The 18179-nt window shown below is 44.6% G+C and overlaps 1 protein-coding gene across 12 annotated transcripts; it reads right to left on the bottom strand.

The window, feature by feature from the left end:
* Positions 1-1251: 1251 nt before the first annotated feature.
* Positions 1252-18122, bottom strand: LOC113586892 (6-phosphofructo-2-kinase/fructose-2,6-bisphosphatase-like). 12 transcript variants are annotated; one of them, XM_035522502.2, is made up of 15 exons: positions 17972-18122; positions 17734-17817; positions 14048-14173; positions 13779-13875; positions 13318-13384; positions 12760-12834; positions 12157-12213; positions 10581-10702; positions 9968-10175; positions 9353-9499; positions 9149-9253; positions 8304-8433; positions 7939-8001; positions 7713-7777; positions 1252-3440 (listed from the first exon to the last, which is right to left on the bottom strand). In XM_035522502.2, exons 2-15 carry the CDS (start codon positions 17813-17815, stop codon positions 3381-3383), a joined length of 1404 nt encoding a protein of 467 aa, XP_035378395.1. In that variant the 5' UTR covers positions 17816-17817; positions 17972-18122; the 3' UTR covers positions 1252-3380. The 12 variants fall into 12 exon arrangements, 9 of the variants coding, with proteins under 9 accessions (XP_035378395.1, XP_081563294.1, XP_035378394.1 ...); XM_081707168.1 differs by having other exon boundaries at positions 17913-18091; XM_035522501.2 differs by lacking the exons at positions 17734-17817; positions 17972-18122 and adding exons at positions 15616-15724; positions 17111-17648.
* Positions 18123-18179: the final 57 nt, after the last annotated feature.

Genomic DNA, 18179 nt, shown 5'->3' with positions numbered 1-18179 from the left:
GTGCCGAGTGAGGAGAGAGAGAGAGAGAAGGAGACAGAGAAAGAGAAATAGAGAAAATGACTGGACAAAGTGGTGGAAGATATCTCACGACACCCAGAGTAAACGCTGTGTTTATATCGGACTGCCTCCTGTCTGATTGGACACACCCACGTGTCGCCATTACCAGTACGCTGCCATAGAAGAGAACGCGCTGTGCGCTGAGACGGCCAAACAGCGCCCTCTGCTGGGCACTCCAATTACGGCCAGGGGAGAGACCTGGAGATGAGGAACTATAGCAGGCTTACATACCGGCTTATAGAGAGGAAGGAAAAGGAGTGGACCAAACAAACAAACAAACAAATAAACAATTAATACGCTGAATAAACTTCAGAATACTGAATGCCAACCTAATAGACTGGATGTCATACAAACACACACACACACACACACACACACACACACACACACACACACACACACACACACATATATATACGCACACACACACACATATATATACGCACACACACAAACGAACACCTAGACAGATCAAAAGACAACAGTAGTGTGCGTCTGTGTATGTTTGGAGAGGACTTGAATTAAAGTAGAGATTAAACATCCCTTCTCCTTATCCCTGCCTCTGATTAACACACACACACAATGTACTTTGTATAAGCAAACCTGAGAATACTGAATCAAATGGGCAAATGTTGTGTGACTACTGACTGGCTGTTAACAGTGAGACGTGAGCAAGGTCTCACACGTGCAGGACAGACACTCCAAATAATAGTTTTGTTTTTAAGATGTTCCTCTTGCTTTCAACGGAATCCGCATGTCCAGGTCACTGTGCACCCGATGAAACGCAGTGATCGTTATTTGTGCTTTAACAGCGAGATCTGGTGGCTGACCATGATGGTTCACTTAGCTGTACACGTAACAGGGTTAGAGACAGCGAGTCTAGCGGTGATGTTTTAGATTCACATGCAATACGGGAAAAATACTATTAGGTACCAAAAATCAATTCTGCAAGTAATTACATTATTATCCATCTGGGCTGAATTTCCCCAAAACACTGTAAAACAAAGATCATCTCAAAATGGTAGAGCGACTATTACACTGAACACTCCGTCTCGTTTAAACTGTTCTTAACACTACGACTTTCCTAGTCATTCATCACAGGTTATACTGTCATTTCATATGAGGAGATATACAGAAGGCCTGCTCACAGCTGATCCACTATAAACTAGGATAAACATCAACTTGAAACCAAAACACATTTTCCTGTTCAATTTTATTGGAGCCATTTTCAAACGTTTTTAAAACTGTACTCCCACACTCGTTTTGGCATGAATTGATGTTTCCCCTGACACAGTAACAAAAATTATGTGTCAATGTCAGTGAAGCTGTAAAGTGATTTTTGATTTGTTAGCGAGGTCCGGCTGTTGAGCTCAAGACGGCACGTTGGCGGCCCCTAGAGGTGGTTTGGGGGAATGGCTTGATAATATGGCGATATCAGGTCGAAATTCTCCAGCCTTATACAGAAAGCAGCAGAAATGCAGGTTTAAAATACTGAACAGGATTTCTCACAATAACAGTGTATGTTAGCCCTGCAAATTATACATGTGAATCTACTCAGACTAAGTAATCATTCATAAAATGACCTTCTCCATAAATTTGTAATTCTAATCAGTAATGTTTGATTATAGTAAAGTACATTAACAGTCTAAACATTAAAACTAGAGATCACAATTTTAAGATATCACCAAACAGGAGTATATCCTGTGGCTTCATAGTAACATAAAAAACCAAAAATGGTAAAAAAAAAAAAAGATCAAAAAAGGTGTATAGATTTTACTCTTTTCATAGACCTTCCACTGACATGATTACTGTAGCTTGTTAAAGCTATGCCTAGCCCTCACCACTCCATGAGGTCAAAATGTCAGATATTCAATCAAAGTTTATTTATATAGTGCTTTTTACAACAGCTGTTGTCCCAAAGTAGCACAAGTCTGGGTCCACATGTCTGACTATAGTAAGGAAAAACCTCCAGACACAAAAACTCAAAAAGAGAGATGCATCGTCCTCTGGTCACTGAGCCCCATGAGTTATTCCACATTCACAGTGCACTACTGCATTCCACAGTAACACGCCAAGGACAGATATATGTATATGAAAAAAACACACACCTCCCAATAACTCCCAACGGTTGTCTGAGAAACAAAGGTCTGTCTTGTTTCGATGTTACAATAGTGATGTAGAGAACAGCTTCGTGTAGAAAACATTTTCAAACCGTCCTACATTATAACAGAAACAAACCTCAGACAGGCTGATACAGAGACTGCAATGTTCCAGTTGTGAGAGAATCCTGAAAACTCCTTTAATTCTACTTCAGAAGTACATTCACAAAGTTTACGAGACATGTCATGTTCACAAGAGACATGTGCGTGTATGGCTCGACACAGTAGATAAATGCTAATTCATTGATTATAATGTATAATTTTGTTACCTTACACAAAAACATTAAATGAAATCATTCCTAGTACCCATGTAAACCTCTCACCTACTTCATGCAATAATAATTCAGCCCACATGAAGCTCTCTGAACCTGAGTGAAATCTTTTATCAGACTTCAAGTTAAAACAATTGCACAAATGCTGTTTGAATAAACAGAAAATGTATCCTTAAAAACGTATATTAGTCTTGTGCAGTGATGCTGTATTTGAGCTGAGGTTCAGCATGTGAGGTTAGGGTTAAGCCTAACCCAGGCCATCACAAGGTCTCGGTGGAAGCACCAGCTCAAGGACACGACCAGGACAGGAGGTGGAGACTGTCGGCAATCAGCCAGTAGAAATACACACAGTCTGTCTCTACAGCTCGCTGGACGGTTGTCTCAGCTTCTCACTAAAAAAAGAACTTTCCCCAAAGATGACTCCTAGCAGTTTCAACTTCTCTACATCTGGTTCAAAATTCATCTACCATCCAGGTGTATGTTCTTGTCTTGAGATGTAGCATAATGAAACATTCAGATCACTGTCCCATTTCACTAACACCTGCCACCTTCCAGAACTTGTGAAGGGTTTACATCATGAATCTGTAATTCAAACCAACATCCAATCTGTTCCAGGGAATCCAGAGGCAACATTCAACATCTGTGTGGCGATTGTTAGGATGAAACTTTAGTCTTTACTTTATGGACTTGTTTTCTAGATGCGTTCCTGAACCGCTAGGAGGGCGTTCTAGGTGTGATCCGGAACTGCTAGGAGGGCGTTCTAGATGTGATCCAGAACCGCTAGGAGGGCGTTCTAGATGTGATCCAGAACCGTTAGGTGGGCGTTCTAGATGTGATCCGGAACCGTTAGGAGGGCGTTCTAGATGTGATCCGGAACCGTTAGGAGGGCGGCCTAGCTGTGATCCGGAACCGTTAGGAGGGCGTCCATGGGGTCTCTGTCCACACTGACATTCTGGAACATCAGAAGATATTCAGAAAAATAAATTTTCCAATAATACTCTACTCCATCTTTCTGAAACACTTGCATTTCCATAAAAGTACAGTTTCTTTCCACATAAATTTACAGATTAAAGTAACCAAACAGTCTCTGCCAGATGACCACATTACAGGCATCTCTCTGCATGAGTTACAGACATGACCTGGCATGACAAACGTTTGGTGCATACATACAAAAAACCCCATAATTGTCACGAAACACAACGTGCATGAACGTATAAGTGAGGTCCGTAATCAGGCGCCTTTCTGCTTCTGAAATGGAACGGAAATAGTCGGAAATCATTCAAATCATACCCAACACGTGCAACAAATTTCACAAGTCTCAGTGATATTTCAATAACAAAAAAAATCAACCCTAACATTTTCTAATGACATTTTATTAGTAAATGCAACCGCGAATAGCAATTAGAAGATCCAAGCGCTGCTAAAATATCAGGAATGTCAGTCTGCCAATCAACAAAACATCATAAATAAACTAGTAAAATAATCCGTCAGTTGTGAAATGCTGCGTTTTCCTACACTATTAAGGCAGAGCCGAGTTGCTTGAAACTTCCAGAGAACAGATAAACCCTACAACGTAAAAACCAGGATCCATGTGTGGCGTCTTAACCAGTTATGTAATGTCTATTTTCTCCACTAGAGGTCCTGTACACATGCTGGACAAGTCCAGACTAACCCTGGAAGTCCCCACATTCCTGTCGTAGGTGCTGGACGAGGCACGTCTTTGTCTGTCGTTGTGGGTATTTTACGCAGGTATTGGTCAGGTATGTCTGCCTTGGTCCAAAATAAATGAATACAAAACTAAGATTATAGCCAGCCATTTTTAAACAGAAAGATTTAAACAAAAAAAAAAAAACATTTACTTCCATTTCAGAAGGTGTTTATTCTGAGGAACTGACATCTCAGTCGAGAAAAATATCTAATTTATCTAAGAGTAAATGATCATCCTTAAATGTTTGTTGTGTGGTTGTGAGTGTGGGAAAGTCACAAATTAGCTACTTGTACTAGAAATGAGAGATTTTGGATAAGAGATTGCTAATTTGTGTAAATGTCCCCAGGTGAGTGCTGTCAGGTAGTAACATCCAACCGAATGGCCATGGTACCTGTAAACTAAGCTTGTTCAAGCCCAGCTCAGGTAAGCAGGGGACCTTGTTGGGGGCAGGGCTGGCCATAGGCTGCGCGCGGCCGTGTCGCGGCTGAGTTCCTTTACTCTGGTGGATGTTTGAAGTCTGAACAAACGCACCAGTCACTTTAGGTTTGATCAATATGCCATGGTTCAGAAACTGAAAACATTTATTTTAGCATTCACTGGAATTAATCATTTGTTTTAAATTGGAAAAAAAGTGTTCAGGCTGCCTTCAATTTTTTTTAAATGAATGTCCAATAGTAAGATAGCAGAATAATAACAATCTTTGAAGTTCAATTAACTTACATTTTAAGACAGACTGGACATTTTCTTTAGTTAAAACAAAATCTTTCTTTTTGTGTAAACGCCACAGTGGCCATCTGTTCATCAGGGAACATGGTTCATGTGCTGCCTGTCGATGGCTAAAGGTGTCACCAGTGAGAAGCTCTGTGGCACCAGTGAGAAGCTCTGTGTGTGGTCAGTTGTGAGACTGATGGGTATCCAGTTTATTTATGACTCTCTACTCAAGTTCCACAGTCAGTCACACACACACACTAAACCATATAGGTGTCCCGCCGAACTCCACCCACACCCACACCCACAAGTCTGGGCACCCCTGGTCAGAATATATGTTACTGTGAACAGACTTCATTGAATTTGTTCTTCCCTCTACCTGTGAAATGTTCCCCGTGCCGTTGGCTGCAACACAACCCCAAAGCATGACTGATCCCCCCCCCATGCTTAATGGTTGGAGAGGTGTTCTTATCATGAAATTCTGTGCCCTTTTTTCTCCAAACATACATTTGCTCATTGCAGCCAAATAGTTCTATTTTAACCTCATCGGTCCACAGGACTTGTTTCCAAAATGCATCAGGTTTCTTTAGATGTTCTTTTGCAAACTTCTGACGCTGAATTTTGTGGCGAGGATGCAGGACAGGTTTTATTCTGATGCCTCTTCCATGAAGGCCATATTTGTGCAGGTGTTGCTAAACAGCAGAACAATGTACCACAACTCCAGAGTCTGCTAAATCTTCCTGAAGGTCTTATGCAGTCAAGCGGGGGTTCTGATTTGCCTTTCTAGCTATCCTACGACCAGTTGTCTCAAATGTTTCTTGGTCTTCACGACCTTATCTTGACCTCTACTGTTCCTGTTAACTACCATTTCTTAGTTACATTTCGAACTGAGGAAATGGCAGCCTGAAAACGCAAGGCTATCTTCTTATAGCCTTCTCCTGCTTTGTGGGCTTCAACTATTTTCATTTTCAGAGTGCTATGCAGCTGCTTAGAAGAACCCATGGCTGCTGGTTTTTGGGACAAGGTTAGAGGAGTCTGGGCGATTATAAAGCTTTGAAATTTGCATCACCTGGGCTTTCCTAACAATGATTGTGAACAAGCCATAGCCCTAACAGGCTAATTAAGGTCTGAGACCTCAGGCAAAGTTATCTGGGTGTTCAACTCTCCTAGGGTTCCCATACTTTTACAAGGTACTCCTTCCTTTTCTTACTGCAAAATTGCACAAAACCAAAATAATACACGGATATTGCTTAAAATGTTGAAAAAAGTGTGTTTCAGCTTTATGCCTTTTGGAGATCATTTCATCTTCAACTTGCTTAACTGTTCACAGTAATATGTATTTTGACCAGGGGTGCCCGAACTTTTGCATGCCACTGTACACACACACACGCGCGCGCGCACACAGAGCAAAATCTGAATTAAGTAATTAGGTTCTGCACTGCAGAATTACCTCCCTGCATTGCTGAATTATCAGTGTTCGTTTGTGTCTAGCTGTAGGTATTAATTCAGTGATGGGCTGAGTGTCAAATTACAAAACAAACCAGGGACACAATACTGCAGCAAAGACTGTAATAAATACTACATCACTACTAACACTGTAGCACTGCAGCAATGTATTAAATACCACATCACTAGCAATACTGCAGCAAACACTATTAAATACATCACTACTAACACTGTAGCACTGCAGCAATGTATTAAATACCACATCACTAGCAATACTGCAGCAAACACTATTAAAAACTACATCACTACTAACACTGTAGCACTGCAGCAATATAAATACCACATAACTAGCAATACTGCAGCAAACACTATTAAATACTACATCATTACTAACACTGCAGCAAACACTGTAATAAATACTACCTCACTACCAACACTTCAGCAAAATCTAATATTACACCACTACAGCAAACACTGTAATAAATACTACATCACTACTAAAACATCAGCAAACACTGTAATAAATATTACATTACTACTAAAACTGCAGCAATCACTACTAAACTCCATTTACATGCAGGGTCACAACCTCATCAACACCGAGCAGCACAAACGTCATGAACTCATCATGCATACTGTTCCATAACTGCTTCCATGATACTTGGGCTACAAAGTAAAATGGTGTCAACTTGAAATGACCACATTTCACATAAATGAGGAGTAATAACAGGAGTCACATAAGGAGCCGAATTATAGTGTGGTGGAGGTAGCAGCGCTCCAGAACACTGGACTTCCCAAAACAGGCCTGTCTCTGTGTGTGTCTGTGCGTGTGTGTTCACACTCACCACAGGCCTGTCTCTGTGTGTGTCTGTGCGTGTGTGTTCACACTCACCACAGGCCTGTCTCTGTGTGTGTCTGTGCGTGTGTGTTCACACTCACCACAGGCCTGTCTCTGTGTGTGTCTGTGCGTGTGTGTTCACACTCACCACAGGCCTGTCTCTGTGTGTGTCTGTGCGTGTGTGTTCACACTCACCACAGGCCTGTCTCTGTGTGTGTCTGTGCGTGTGTGTTCACACTCACCACAGGCCTGTCTCTGTGTGTGTCTGTGCGTGTGTGTTCACACTCACCACAGGCCTGTCTCTGTGTGTGTCTGTGCGTGTGTGTTCACACTCACCACAGGCCTGTCTCTGTGTGTGTCTGTGCGTGTGTGTTCACACTCACCACAGGCCTGTCTCTGTGTGTGTCTGTGCATGTGTGTTCACACTCACCACAGGCCTGTCTCTGTGTGTGTCTGTGCATGTGTGTTCACACTCACCACAGGCCTGTCTCTGTGTGTGTCTGTGCGTGTGTGTTCACACTCACCACAGGCCTGTCTCTGTGTGTGTTAACAGCCTCAACGTTCAGGAAAACGGACTCAACCTTACAGCCTGCAAAACAAAGACAAGCAAGGGAAAAGTCAGAGAATCAAAGGGAGGGAAGAGAGAGAGAAGGAGAGATTAGGAACTGCATATGGACAGTTGGCGAGAGAGTTTACAAAAAGCAGCAGTTCAGTAATTTGCTTTGAAGGAAATGAATGCAAGAATCTCACCGTAGGCTACAGGTGTGAGTTTCAGTACAGTGTGCAGAGGACACTTCAGGTATGGGAGCTCGTCTGGGGTAGGAGAGAGAGAGAGAGAGAGAGAGAGAGAGACCGTGCACGATCAACCACGAACACACACCTCCAACTGCCAGAGAGCACACTGCTTCCCGGGGGGCAATTTAAACTCATCGCTGTTGAAAGCTCACCAAAGACTTTAACTTAAGGTACCCGCGGGACAATGCAGGTCTCCGAACGCCCAACCTCTGCCGTTTCTGGACGAGCGCAGGAACACGGAATGACTGCAGAGCGAATCGGCCTCCGCTAGGTGAACTCTGGACCTCGGGGCCGGCTGACCTGTGCTCCCCTGCACTCACCTGCGCTCTTGTCTAGGAAGTAGGCCAGCAGGCATCTCATCACGGCCTGGTGGCACACGACCAGCACGTTCTCCTGTCTTTCCAACTCCATGATCACGGGTTCCAGTCGGTGCACCAAGTCTTCGTAGGACTGACGGCACACAGAGAACAGCCCTCAGGCCTGCACCCGGGGCATGCAGGTCGACAGTGCAACGACACATTTAGTACACGGTTTTAGTTCAATGCACTGTGCACATTCAATCAATGGTCTACATTTTCATGTATTTATTTACCTATGCTAGCCTACATAACTGTTAAAGGCTTAGGTACACTAAAGGCATTTTGTCTAAACTCATATTTTCCATTTCTGTAATCTTTCGATTTCCCGCATAATTAACATCAATTAAACAAGACACGGCCAATCAAAGAACACTAGAAACATTCAGGCTTCTTATGAAATGGCAGGAGCTAGCTAGCTAATAGTTTGTGGTTCTTCATGTCCATGAACAGATTAGGACACACTTAGATAAACAAATCTCGACAATGGATCAGTGTTATAAAGCTACTCACTGTTGTGCTGTGGTCCTCCTCGTATCTTATTTAACTTCTACAGTTTTATAGCGTATTGGCTTCAGAGTATTTCACTGTGTGTAATAAATGTCAGAACACACTGGCTGTGAATCTAAGATGATCAAATTATGGCCTTAAGGTGGCGCTACTGTTCTTACAGCCACAGGAGTCTAAAATAAGCTACTACATGATGCATCTCTGAACAGTAAATAAAACAATATGGATGGTAAAATTCTGATTGATTATGCTGAGGTCTTCATTAGTACACCTTTCACCTCTCACACCTGACACCTCACCTCTCCCTTTGGGTAGCGGTAGCGGTACTTGTCTTGGTCTCGAAGTGCAAACTCTTCAGGATAGTGTTCCTGAATCTCCTCATATGTCATCTCCTCACATACACCCTACAGGAAGAGGAAAAGAGAAAACACACACACACAATAATTTGGTATTTGGGCCAAGTACCTGTTGTTGTAGTATGTGGCGTGTCCGTGACGACTTACCGCATCGATTTCGTTAAGTGCCTTCCATTGCTCGTAGGGAACTCCGACTGCCTCAGCGGTCTGGATGGTCCTCTTCATGTGACTGGTCCAGATCTTCAGGTCCGGAATACACTGGCTCCTAATGTACTTCCCCAGAGCAGCAGCAAACTGGGGGTGGAAAAGACACACACACCCTGCTCACACACCACCACAGATGTGAAAGCACGTGCAGAGTAAACACCAGACACAGTGTGTGAACCCGGCCTTGGTAACCCAGTGCAGAACTGATAATGGTGCTTTAGTTTCCATTACAACAAACCAGAACCACTTTCCACTCTTGTTATTAGATGATTTTATGATTTATCTTGGTTCAAGAGTTTTAAAAGACATGCGGGCCACACTCAAGAGTAGAATGCATCTCTCTGCTTCTCATATCTTACTTACGACTGAGAATAATGCCTCTATAATACTGAATACTGGGGTATATATTAGAACTATAAGCACTGGGCTCTATAATACTGAATACTGGGGTATATATTAAAACTATAAGCACCGGGCTTTATAATACTGAATGCTGGGGTTTATATTAGAACTTTAGCACTGGGCCCTAAAGCATAGCACCAGCATCACAGCAACCTTGTTTCCACGAGACGAGAGGCCCGAGTCCCCCCCGATCCGGCCGAGAAGGTTCAGGTCACTCTCGCCGTGGCGACACAGGTAGATGGTGCGCGGTGTGACGTGGATGTTCATCAGGTAGTACACAATCCTGCTCTGAATGTGGTCCTGCACGCGGTTCACCAAGTACCTGCTTCCCACATTAAAGATCTTGATGTAGGACAGGTTTCTGAAGGAGAGACGGAGACAAAGAGACAGGCCGAGAGACAGACGGGGACATCCATGAGTGCCAGGGAGTGTTTAGATGGAACATACCTGTAAAAATACACAGTGGGTACTGTGGAGAAAAGTATCAATTCTTAAAAACATTGTGTTTAAACCATTGAGAAGGAACGAAGTAAAGGCAACACAGTGGCTGGTACTCAAATACCAGAGCCCAGAACTTAGCAATACAACGACACTTATATTGTTTACATAAACACGTCATTTACAGACTTAAAATGTTTTTTCCAACAGGTGAACATGGGCCAAATGGAGTACTTGAGACATGGTGATACAGAATTCTCCTTGTGTGGAGGTGTAAACCCTGAAGATGTTTGCTGTGTAAAGTCCCAGCTGGAGTGTTGAATCTCACCGGTCACAGTCATCGTCCAGGGGCACATAGGTGACCTTGTAACACTCGATCCTCTTCAGGAAGTCGGCCACTGCCTCGTCTTTGTCGCAGTTAACGTAGTCGGGGCTGCTGAGTTTCACCTGCTGTGGGGGGGACAGTGTAAACAGGGTCAGCTGAGCTGGAGGCTCCAAAAAAACACCAAACAGCTCAAACAACGATGGACCAAGGGGGACCGCAGGCAAAACACAAGCGTCTAGTGTTGACACTAACGTCCTGGGCATTTCTGTGACTCAACACAAACTCGGCACGTCCAGTTTGGGCGCCTAAGTCGCTATGAATGGTCAGTTTCCAAAACTGACGCCATTTCGTGGCATTTTGGGAAACGGTCCTGGGAACGTTCCTGGGAATCCCCGAAAGGGAACTTCACCCTTTCCCCCCCTTTTCCAGCGGTTTGAGACCTCGACCCCTCCTCCGCGGCGTCTCTTGGGCTTCTTGACTTTCTCTCGCTCTCTTCTTTGAAAGGGGGCGCACTCCAGCAGAACGCAGTGCCATTCCGTCCCCGTTTGACATCCCACACTCCCACTTCCTGCACTATGGAAAGAACGCTCCACTCTCGCCAAACGCATGGTCTGCAGCCTACGTGAGAGAAGACCTCGGACCAGAGCTTTTCAAAAATCAAAGGAACAGGAAGTCATTTTATTGCCACGAGACCAATTAAGTACAACAAACTCCAGAGAGACAGATGAACAGAGGATAAAAGGGCCTTACAGCAGGAACAGGAAACTGCCACAGGAAAGAAAACGAGTCTCCAACTCCAACAAAACAGTGCACTAATGATAACTGACGAAAGCTAATGTGCCGTTAATGACAGACGCGGTCAGACAAACACAAAGGGCTTAAATAATGCCCACATACATCATAAGGCACAGGCAGATGCACACCACGTGGGACAGGCGTGGCTAACAGTCAGTACAATAAACGTGATACAAACATGACCAAAACAGAAACACAAGCCATGTGCTAGGTTGTAGGCGACATCAACAAGGGCAGGTTTCAAATTCGGACAATTATTTTCACTCACTCACACACACACACACACACTCACCATCACCACAATTTAAATGTACACATTTTTACTTTGCAATTAAATAGACATTTTCTGTTTAAAGCTCAGTTGCTTGATTCCTGAAGCAAAACTCATCTTTAGAAAATTCTGTGTTTCTGTGTTCGTTACAACCCAACAGGTGCACACCTGCCCACTAGTGTAGTCCGTCGTACAGGTGTGAGGTGGTGCCCCTACTTGGCTGGAAGGAAACCCTGTAGACTCATCAGCTCTTGCTGGGTCGACTACACACATTCTTCTACACACATACACACATACAGTTTGCTCTAATAGCTCAGTGGTGAAGGTACCTGACTAGTAATCAGAAGGTTGCTGGTTCAAGTCCCACTATTGCCAGATTGCCACTGTTGGGGCCCCTGAACAAAACTCTTAACCCTCAATTACTCAAGTTGTGTTCAGACATAATTGCCGGTTGCTTTGCATAAAAGTGTCAGATAAACGTTGTAAATATAAGAAAGGGGTTGTTTTCCTTACCTTGATATTTTCAGCAATGATCTCAGGATCGTCACAAATAGACTCCACAAAAAACACCTGAGAGAAGAAGAGCCGGTTTCCTTAAACACGAAGGTGTGGAGTTTACTGAGCGAGTGAACAGAACACCCTCCATCTCAGCTCATAAACTACGCTCACACATGTGCACGACTGACCAACGGACAGCAAGCAAGTGCCATCTCTCCAAACCGGGAATGACAAAACCAACATGTCACGGGAAGTATTTAGACGGGAAAGATCAGCGCTGGGTCAGTAGGGGTCAAATAGTTCCCAGTGTCCCTCACCAGACGTGCGCCTGTGGACTGCTCGTCTGTTTGGTTAGGAGTCTTAAAAACTGGAATGCCACACCAGCAATGACGCTCCTGAGACTCCACCACGCCCGCCTGTTCCTAAAGCCTCCAGAGGTCTTAAGGAATCAGACATTTACGCTCAAACAAATGACTAAATTACTGGAACCATTTTGCTCTGTTAATAAATGTATTACAGTCTTCTCTTAAAATCATGACGTTTGTTCTTCTGAAGGGAGTGGTGCTTCCAGACTTTAGGTCAGTAGGGTCAGCGCGGAGACCATCTACTTTAACTCACTTTGTACCCGTACTCTTTAGCAAAAGACAGGATGACCTCTCTCCGCTCTCGGGTTGTGTTTGTGGCGTCGAACACCTGAGTGCAGAAAAGATGCTGTGATATTGTGGCACTTTGAAGAAAATGGCATAAGACACCACGAGTTTGGAAAGCAGGCATAACAGGACTGATTACTGCTGATAAAGTATCATTTCTGAGACAGTGTAGATTTCTTGGTTATGGTAGAGAATGTCTGTTCTCCAATATAAACACAGCAGGACGTCTATCAGCAGAACATAAACTCAAACTACTGTGAGTTTACAAGTTCATCAGGGTCATTAAGGGTAAATATGAACAATATGATAACTACTAGTGGTTTTCTTTAAGACCTTCAGAACATCAGTAGAAATCTCTTACAAACGATTATGCACAAACAGCATACGACTGAAGGGTGGACATTCAAGAGATGGTGCTGCTAAGAGCCCAGTATTGTTAAAGGATCAATATTACTGATTAGGAGGTGTAGTTAAAAGGATCAATATTACTGATTAGGTGGTTAGTTAAAGATGTCTGTACACTTACTGCGACTTGCCCATGATCTTGAGTGAAGTAGGCAGACACATCCTTCAGCGCGGAAAGAGCACAAGCTCTGAACAGGAAGACGAACAGGAAGACAGACAGGAAGACAGACAGGAAGACAGACCATACTGGATACGTTAGACCCCGGGGGTGCCACACAGTCCTCAGGGGGTTTAAAGGGCTATTATAGTGCATTATGCCAAAGACCCAGTTCTGACCTGAAGGATGAAGATTTCTTACAGGACTTTTAGTTAAGAGCACGTGCACGTTACTTTCACACATCTGAAACAGTTGATCCTCTAGACTAATGAGTAATGAAAATACTTAATGAGGTTTAAACATTGCTTAAATATTTTTATAGCTGTAGATCTCAGTTTAATAGCAGTTATCTTAGCAAAAATAATTACTTTATTTAAATCAATAGAGGACTGTATCAGCTGTACAGACGACAGTATGTCAATTACTTGCGAATTTTCATGGCTTCTTCGTTGTCTGGACGAAAGAACTCAAAATTCGAGTACGATCGAACAGCTTCCCTGCGGTACTGACCGACGTTGAACACTGTTAAAGTGAAAAAAGATAACGAGCATCTTAATAAACAACTTTTCCATTGCATTCAGACTTTTGACTGAACCAACGGTTTTGTAAGTTCATCGAGCACCGTCACAATTAGAATGAAATAAACATCTTACACAGCTGAAAAATCTCTGGTAAACTCTGAGGAGGCATTTACCTTTAGTGGGGACTCCGATCCAGTTGAGGTAACGGGTGAGCTTTTTGGAGATGTACGTCTTTCCTCTGGCTGGGAGCCCCACCAACACGATCATCGTGGGGGAGTTTGTGAACTGCGGCACGGAGGCTGGAATAGAAGAGGCACACGCGCACTGACACGTTGCACCGCAGCCCGGGGAGAAACCCAGCCTCCTGGACACCGGTGTACCAGCACAGATACGACAGTCCCAGTGCTTTGACACAGAAGCATGAGACTGTATTCTATCTGTTGCCATGAATAATTCATCACACTGTGATGTAACTGGGGTGTGTACATGCATGACTGTGTTGGGATGACAGCATACTGACTGACAGGTAAAAATATACAACAGCAGCAAAAATGAAGACTAAAACTAAGGAGTTGGAGGATGACGAATACAAACTGTGCATGCAAATAGATGGAGTAAAGACTCCTCAGTGTTTCTAATAAATATATGTTTGAAGTAATATGGGTGGTAAGTGCAAATAATACATTTATATATAAATATTACAGTCAGAAATCATTTTAGTATAGTAGAAGGTTACCTAAGAAAGATTTCGGACTGACATCCTTCATCAACTCCGCAAGCAAAGTGCTTCTGAAGTTCTACTTTCAAGTCAAATTGATTTATTAAGTTTAATCTCAAATCAGCTTCAAAGGAACCAGGTGTACAGTCCTAGTGATCCGAAAACACCCTCGGGTATTGAAATGGGAGGACCATACTGGGCAACTCTCACACACACACACACACACACACACACACACACGCACACACACGCACACGCACGCACACGCGCACACACACACTCAACCTGATTAATCAAAACTAAGTCACTCAGTCACCAACAAAGGATGACACAATGTACACAGGAGACAGAGTCCAGGACAGGGTCCAGTAGATCAACTGAATTTAGAGTTCAATAGTGAACCCAGCAGTAATGAATTACAACTTACAATTTATTGTACAATGTATAGAAGCCTCTTGGGTCCAGTTGTAAAGCAGGTGGACGTGACAAAGTGACAGCTCATTGTGTACAGCAGGGAGATGTTCCTGAGATGTACGAGGACCAAGAGCCAAACTTGATAAGAACTGATCTGATCAGGCTAACACCGCCCTCTTAGAGATCCCTGCAGAGTGACAAGACTCACTCCAATTGAGCAAAATCTCCATGGTAACGTAGCACTCCAACCTGAAGAGTGCTACATCAGCTTTATGTACACAAAGTGTTCAAGTAAGTGTGTGTGTGTGTGTGTGTGTGTATAAGAGAGAGTCGGCAGTGTTTGCTTCCACCGAGGTTAATGGCCCTGAAGTCACGGTCTAAAGCACACCGCGTGTCAACGCATGTTCCTCTCTTCACCAGAACTCTCGAAACTCACAACAGGAAAATATTTTTCTTTCCAGCCTCTAACAAAAATATGATCAGGATCTTTGCTATTGAAGCACGTCAGCCTTAAACCTAACTGCTCAGTTACACCGATGTCCTGCAAGGATAGAGAGGAAAAGCGAAGGAGGAAGAGAGGGATAAAAAAAGAAATCGAGACACACTTACACCCTCTTCTCCTTTTCAGTTTACTGCTCATCCATGGAACCCAGATCTTTTCCAGGGGATTCTGGGTAAGCCCGCTCGACAGTTGAGCCATTTCCACGACGTTACAAAGCTGTCACAGTGACAGAAAGCAGCAGCCTGCTTGACTGGATGTGTGACTACATGGTGGTGCGAATCTGCCTAGAGTCAAAGTGCATGGACGGTCTTAAAACGCACCACCAATCAGGAGCTGTCGAGTACCGAGGGGAGAACCTCCCCTTTCAGACGACTGACCTGGGTTACCTTCCTCCACTCACAGAGCTAAAACCCCACAGGCGCAACTCCACCCCAGACACTTCACTAACAACACAAGTTCACCACAGACACTAGAGCCAGCAGGAAGCTGTACCTGGGATCTGAGAATTTTGACAGAGCTGAGTAGTAGTAGTAGTAGTAAATGATGTCCATGGTCACGCTGTTTATATAACTCTCTGGCTACAAGTTAGCATCCACCAGTCCAGGTGCAGACAGAAAGCTTAATTAAGTAAGCCTGTATTAGTGCTAATGTATTATGCGTCAGTGTTAATGTATCAGTGCTTATATTGCTTTAAATAACCTCAAACCTAATCAAAACATTTATGCTTTCCCTAATATAGATTTATGCAGTCATTCGCTCACTGATCGATGCAATCATTTAGGCAGTCTTTTGAGAGAGAGAGAGAGATGATACCTAAGAGCTGTCTTCTATTCTACAGCACAACAGCAACACTAACCTCTGGAGGTCGTAACACTCTTTTTAAACCCTAACTTTCAACCCCAGCTGTAAGGAACATGATATACTGAAGAATCACCTGAAGGTGGAGCTCAGCCAAAAACTGTTCCCCATCCCAAGTGTGCCAGACAGCCTGGACTACTCTGTAAGACAACACCTATGTTGAGAAAATAGCACCATGCACAGTGTACTGGTGGTTTTAGCACCTATGCGGTCGAGTGGCTATCTAAGTCAGGAACTTCCTTCCCTCCAGACACCAGCTCCCGAGTTAATCCAGCACTGGAACCACTCACTTTTAGTAACATTTCACACACCTCTCCCAGAATTATGGACTTAAACCATCCTATTGAAGATCATCTGGCTCTAGAAACTCTGGTCGCAGCTGCAGTGCTGAGCCTTTTTAAACGGTCCAGGCAGTTTCTCACGGCTTCCCTCTGTTCTTGGGGTTCTCGGGGAACAGGACGTGGATCCTGTTCAGCTGGTTATTCCTGGATTAGCGGATGGACTAGTTCGACTTAAAGACAGCCATTCAAATACCTGACCGAGGTGCGCACTGTGTACCTCTGACAGGATCACCGCGGTACAGGCGGACGGGGTTACCAAAGCTGACAGTCCGAGCGAGCTACCTAGCCTACCATTTACCCTGACCCAGCACTGACCCAATCCACTGATGCAGAAAGACAATCCCAAGCCTAAAAAATTTTTTTTAAAAGACAAATGCACGGCGCGTGGGAAGATTCACCTCACCTGTGCTCTCGCAGCGCACGCGTTTTCGAATCTGTGCTCTCCTGGCTTCCATTTCCAAGTGCAACAACGTGCAGGAGCAGCTGACACTAAGCCCTGCTTCGCCGCGCGCTGCGTGTAACGGTCTGCCCACAGGGGTCCCGAGCTCGCGCCCCCTCCCTCGGCTTCTCCCCCACAAGGACATCCGATACCGTGGACACTTCAGCTGTGGGCCATTTTGCACGGTCCATGGCTGTTAACAAATCGTCGTTGCGAAAGGAATAACCTGAAGTATCGGACAAACATGTGAGTATTAACATGGGTGTGCGCGCGGGCTAATCCTTTAACGTTACACATATAGCGAGCTGTGCATACACGTGCACGCAGACAGACGCCCAGACCATAGCAGCGCACACCGGCTCCGCACGTGCCGTTACGTCAGGACCGTCGGCCGGTATTTGCAAGCCTTTCGCGCGCAGCGGGAACGACCTCCGTTTAACTGAACGCAAACGGCCCCCGAGCTGCCCGGATACCGGGAAAACTGTGACAGCGACTTCTTAGAAACGCGAGCTATAGTGCGCCTATAAATAACGGGCTACTCACTGTAGGTCACTGCTCCTTTTACGTTATGCGCCAACGTCACTCACCGTGCGGTCGTTGGTACCGGGGCACGGTACCGCCGCCACCGGGGCCCTCCACGATCGCTTGCGTAATCGATGATCCGTTCATTTCTTTAAAAAAAACAACAACCAACCCGTTATTTCTAGACGACAGGCCGTGTACAGGCGGCGAACCGCAGAAAGTGGACGTTGTGTCGAGTCCTGACCAGCGGGGCACCCCGGAGCACCTGCTCGTGGTGACTACAGCCCGAAGTCGCCGTCTCACCTGAGACAGCAGAGCGTGCGCCTGCCTGGCGCTCATGCGTTGGTGTACAGGTAACATCCTCGCGCGCATCAGCTCCTAGCTGAGGAGCCTCTCCAGGCGCGCGTCAGTCCCTCACGTGAACACGCCGCTACACGCGCCAGATCAAAAAAAACAAATCGTCACGTGCGCTGAGGTCACCTGTCGTCTGATATAACTGTCAGCGTTATCA

Source organism: Electrophorus electricus, chromosome 24, assembly GCF_041902795.1.
Source record: "Electrophorus electricus isolate QZ-2024a chromosome 24, ASM4190279v1, whole genome shotgun sequence".
In the NCBI taxonomy this organism is placed as follows: Eukaryota; Metazoa; Chordata; class Actinopteri; order Gymnotiformes; family Gymnotidae; genus Electrophorus; species Electrophorus electricus.
Note: the sequence above shows the minus strand (reverse complement) of the source record. Positions and strands in the feature narration are given on the sequence as shown.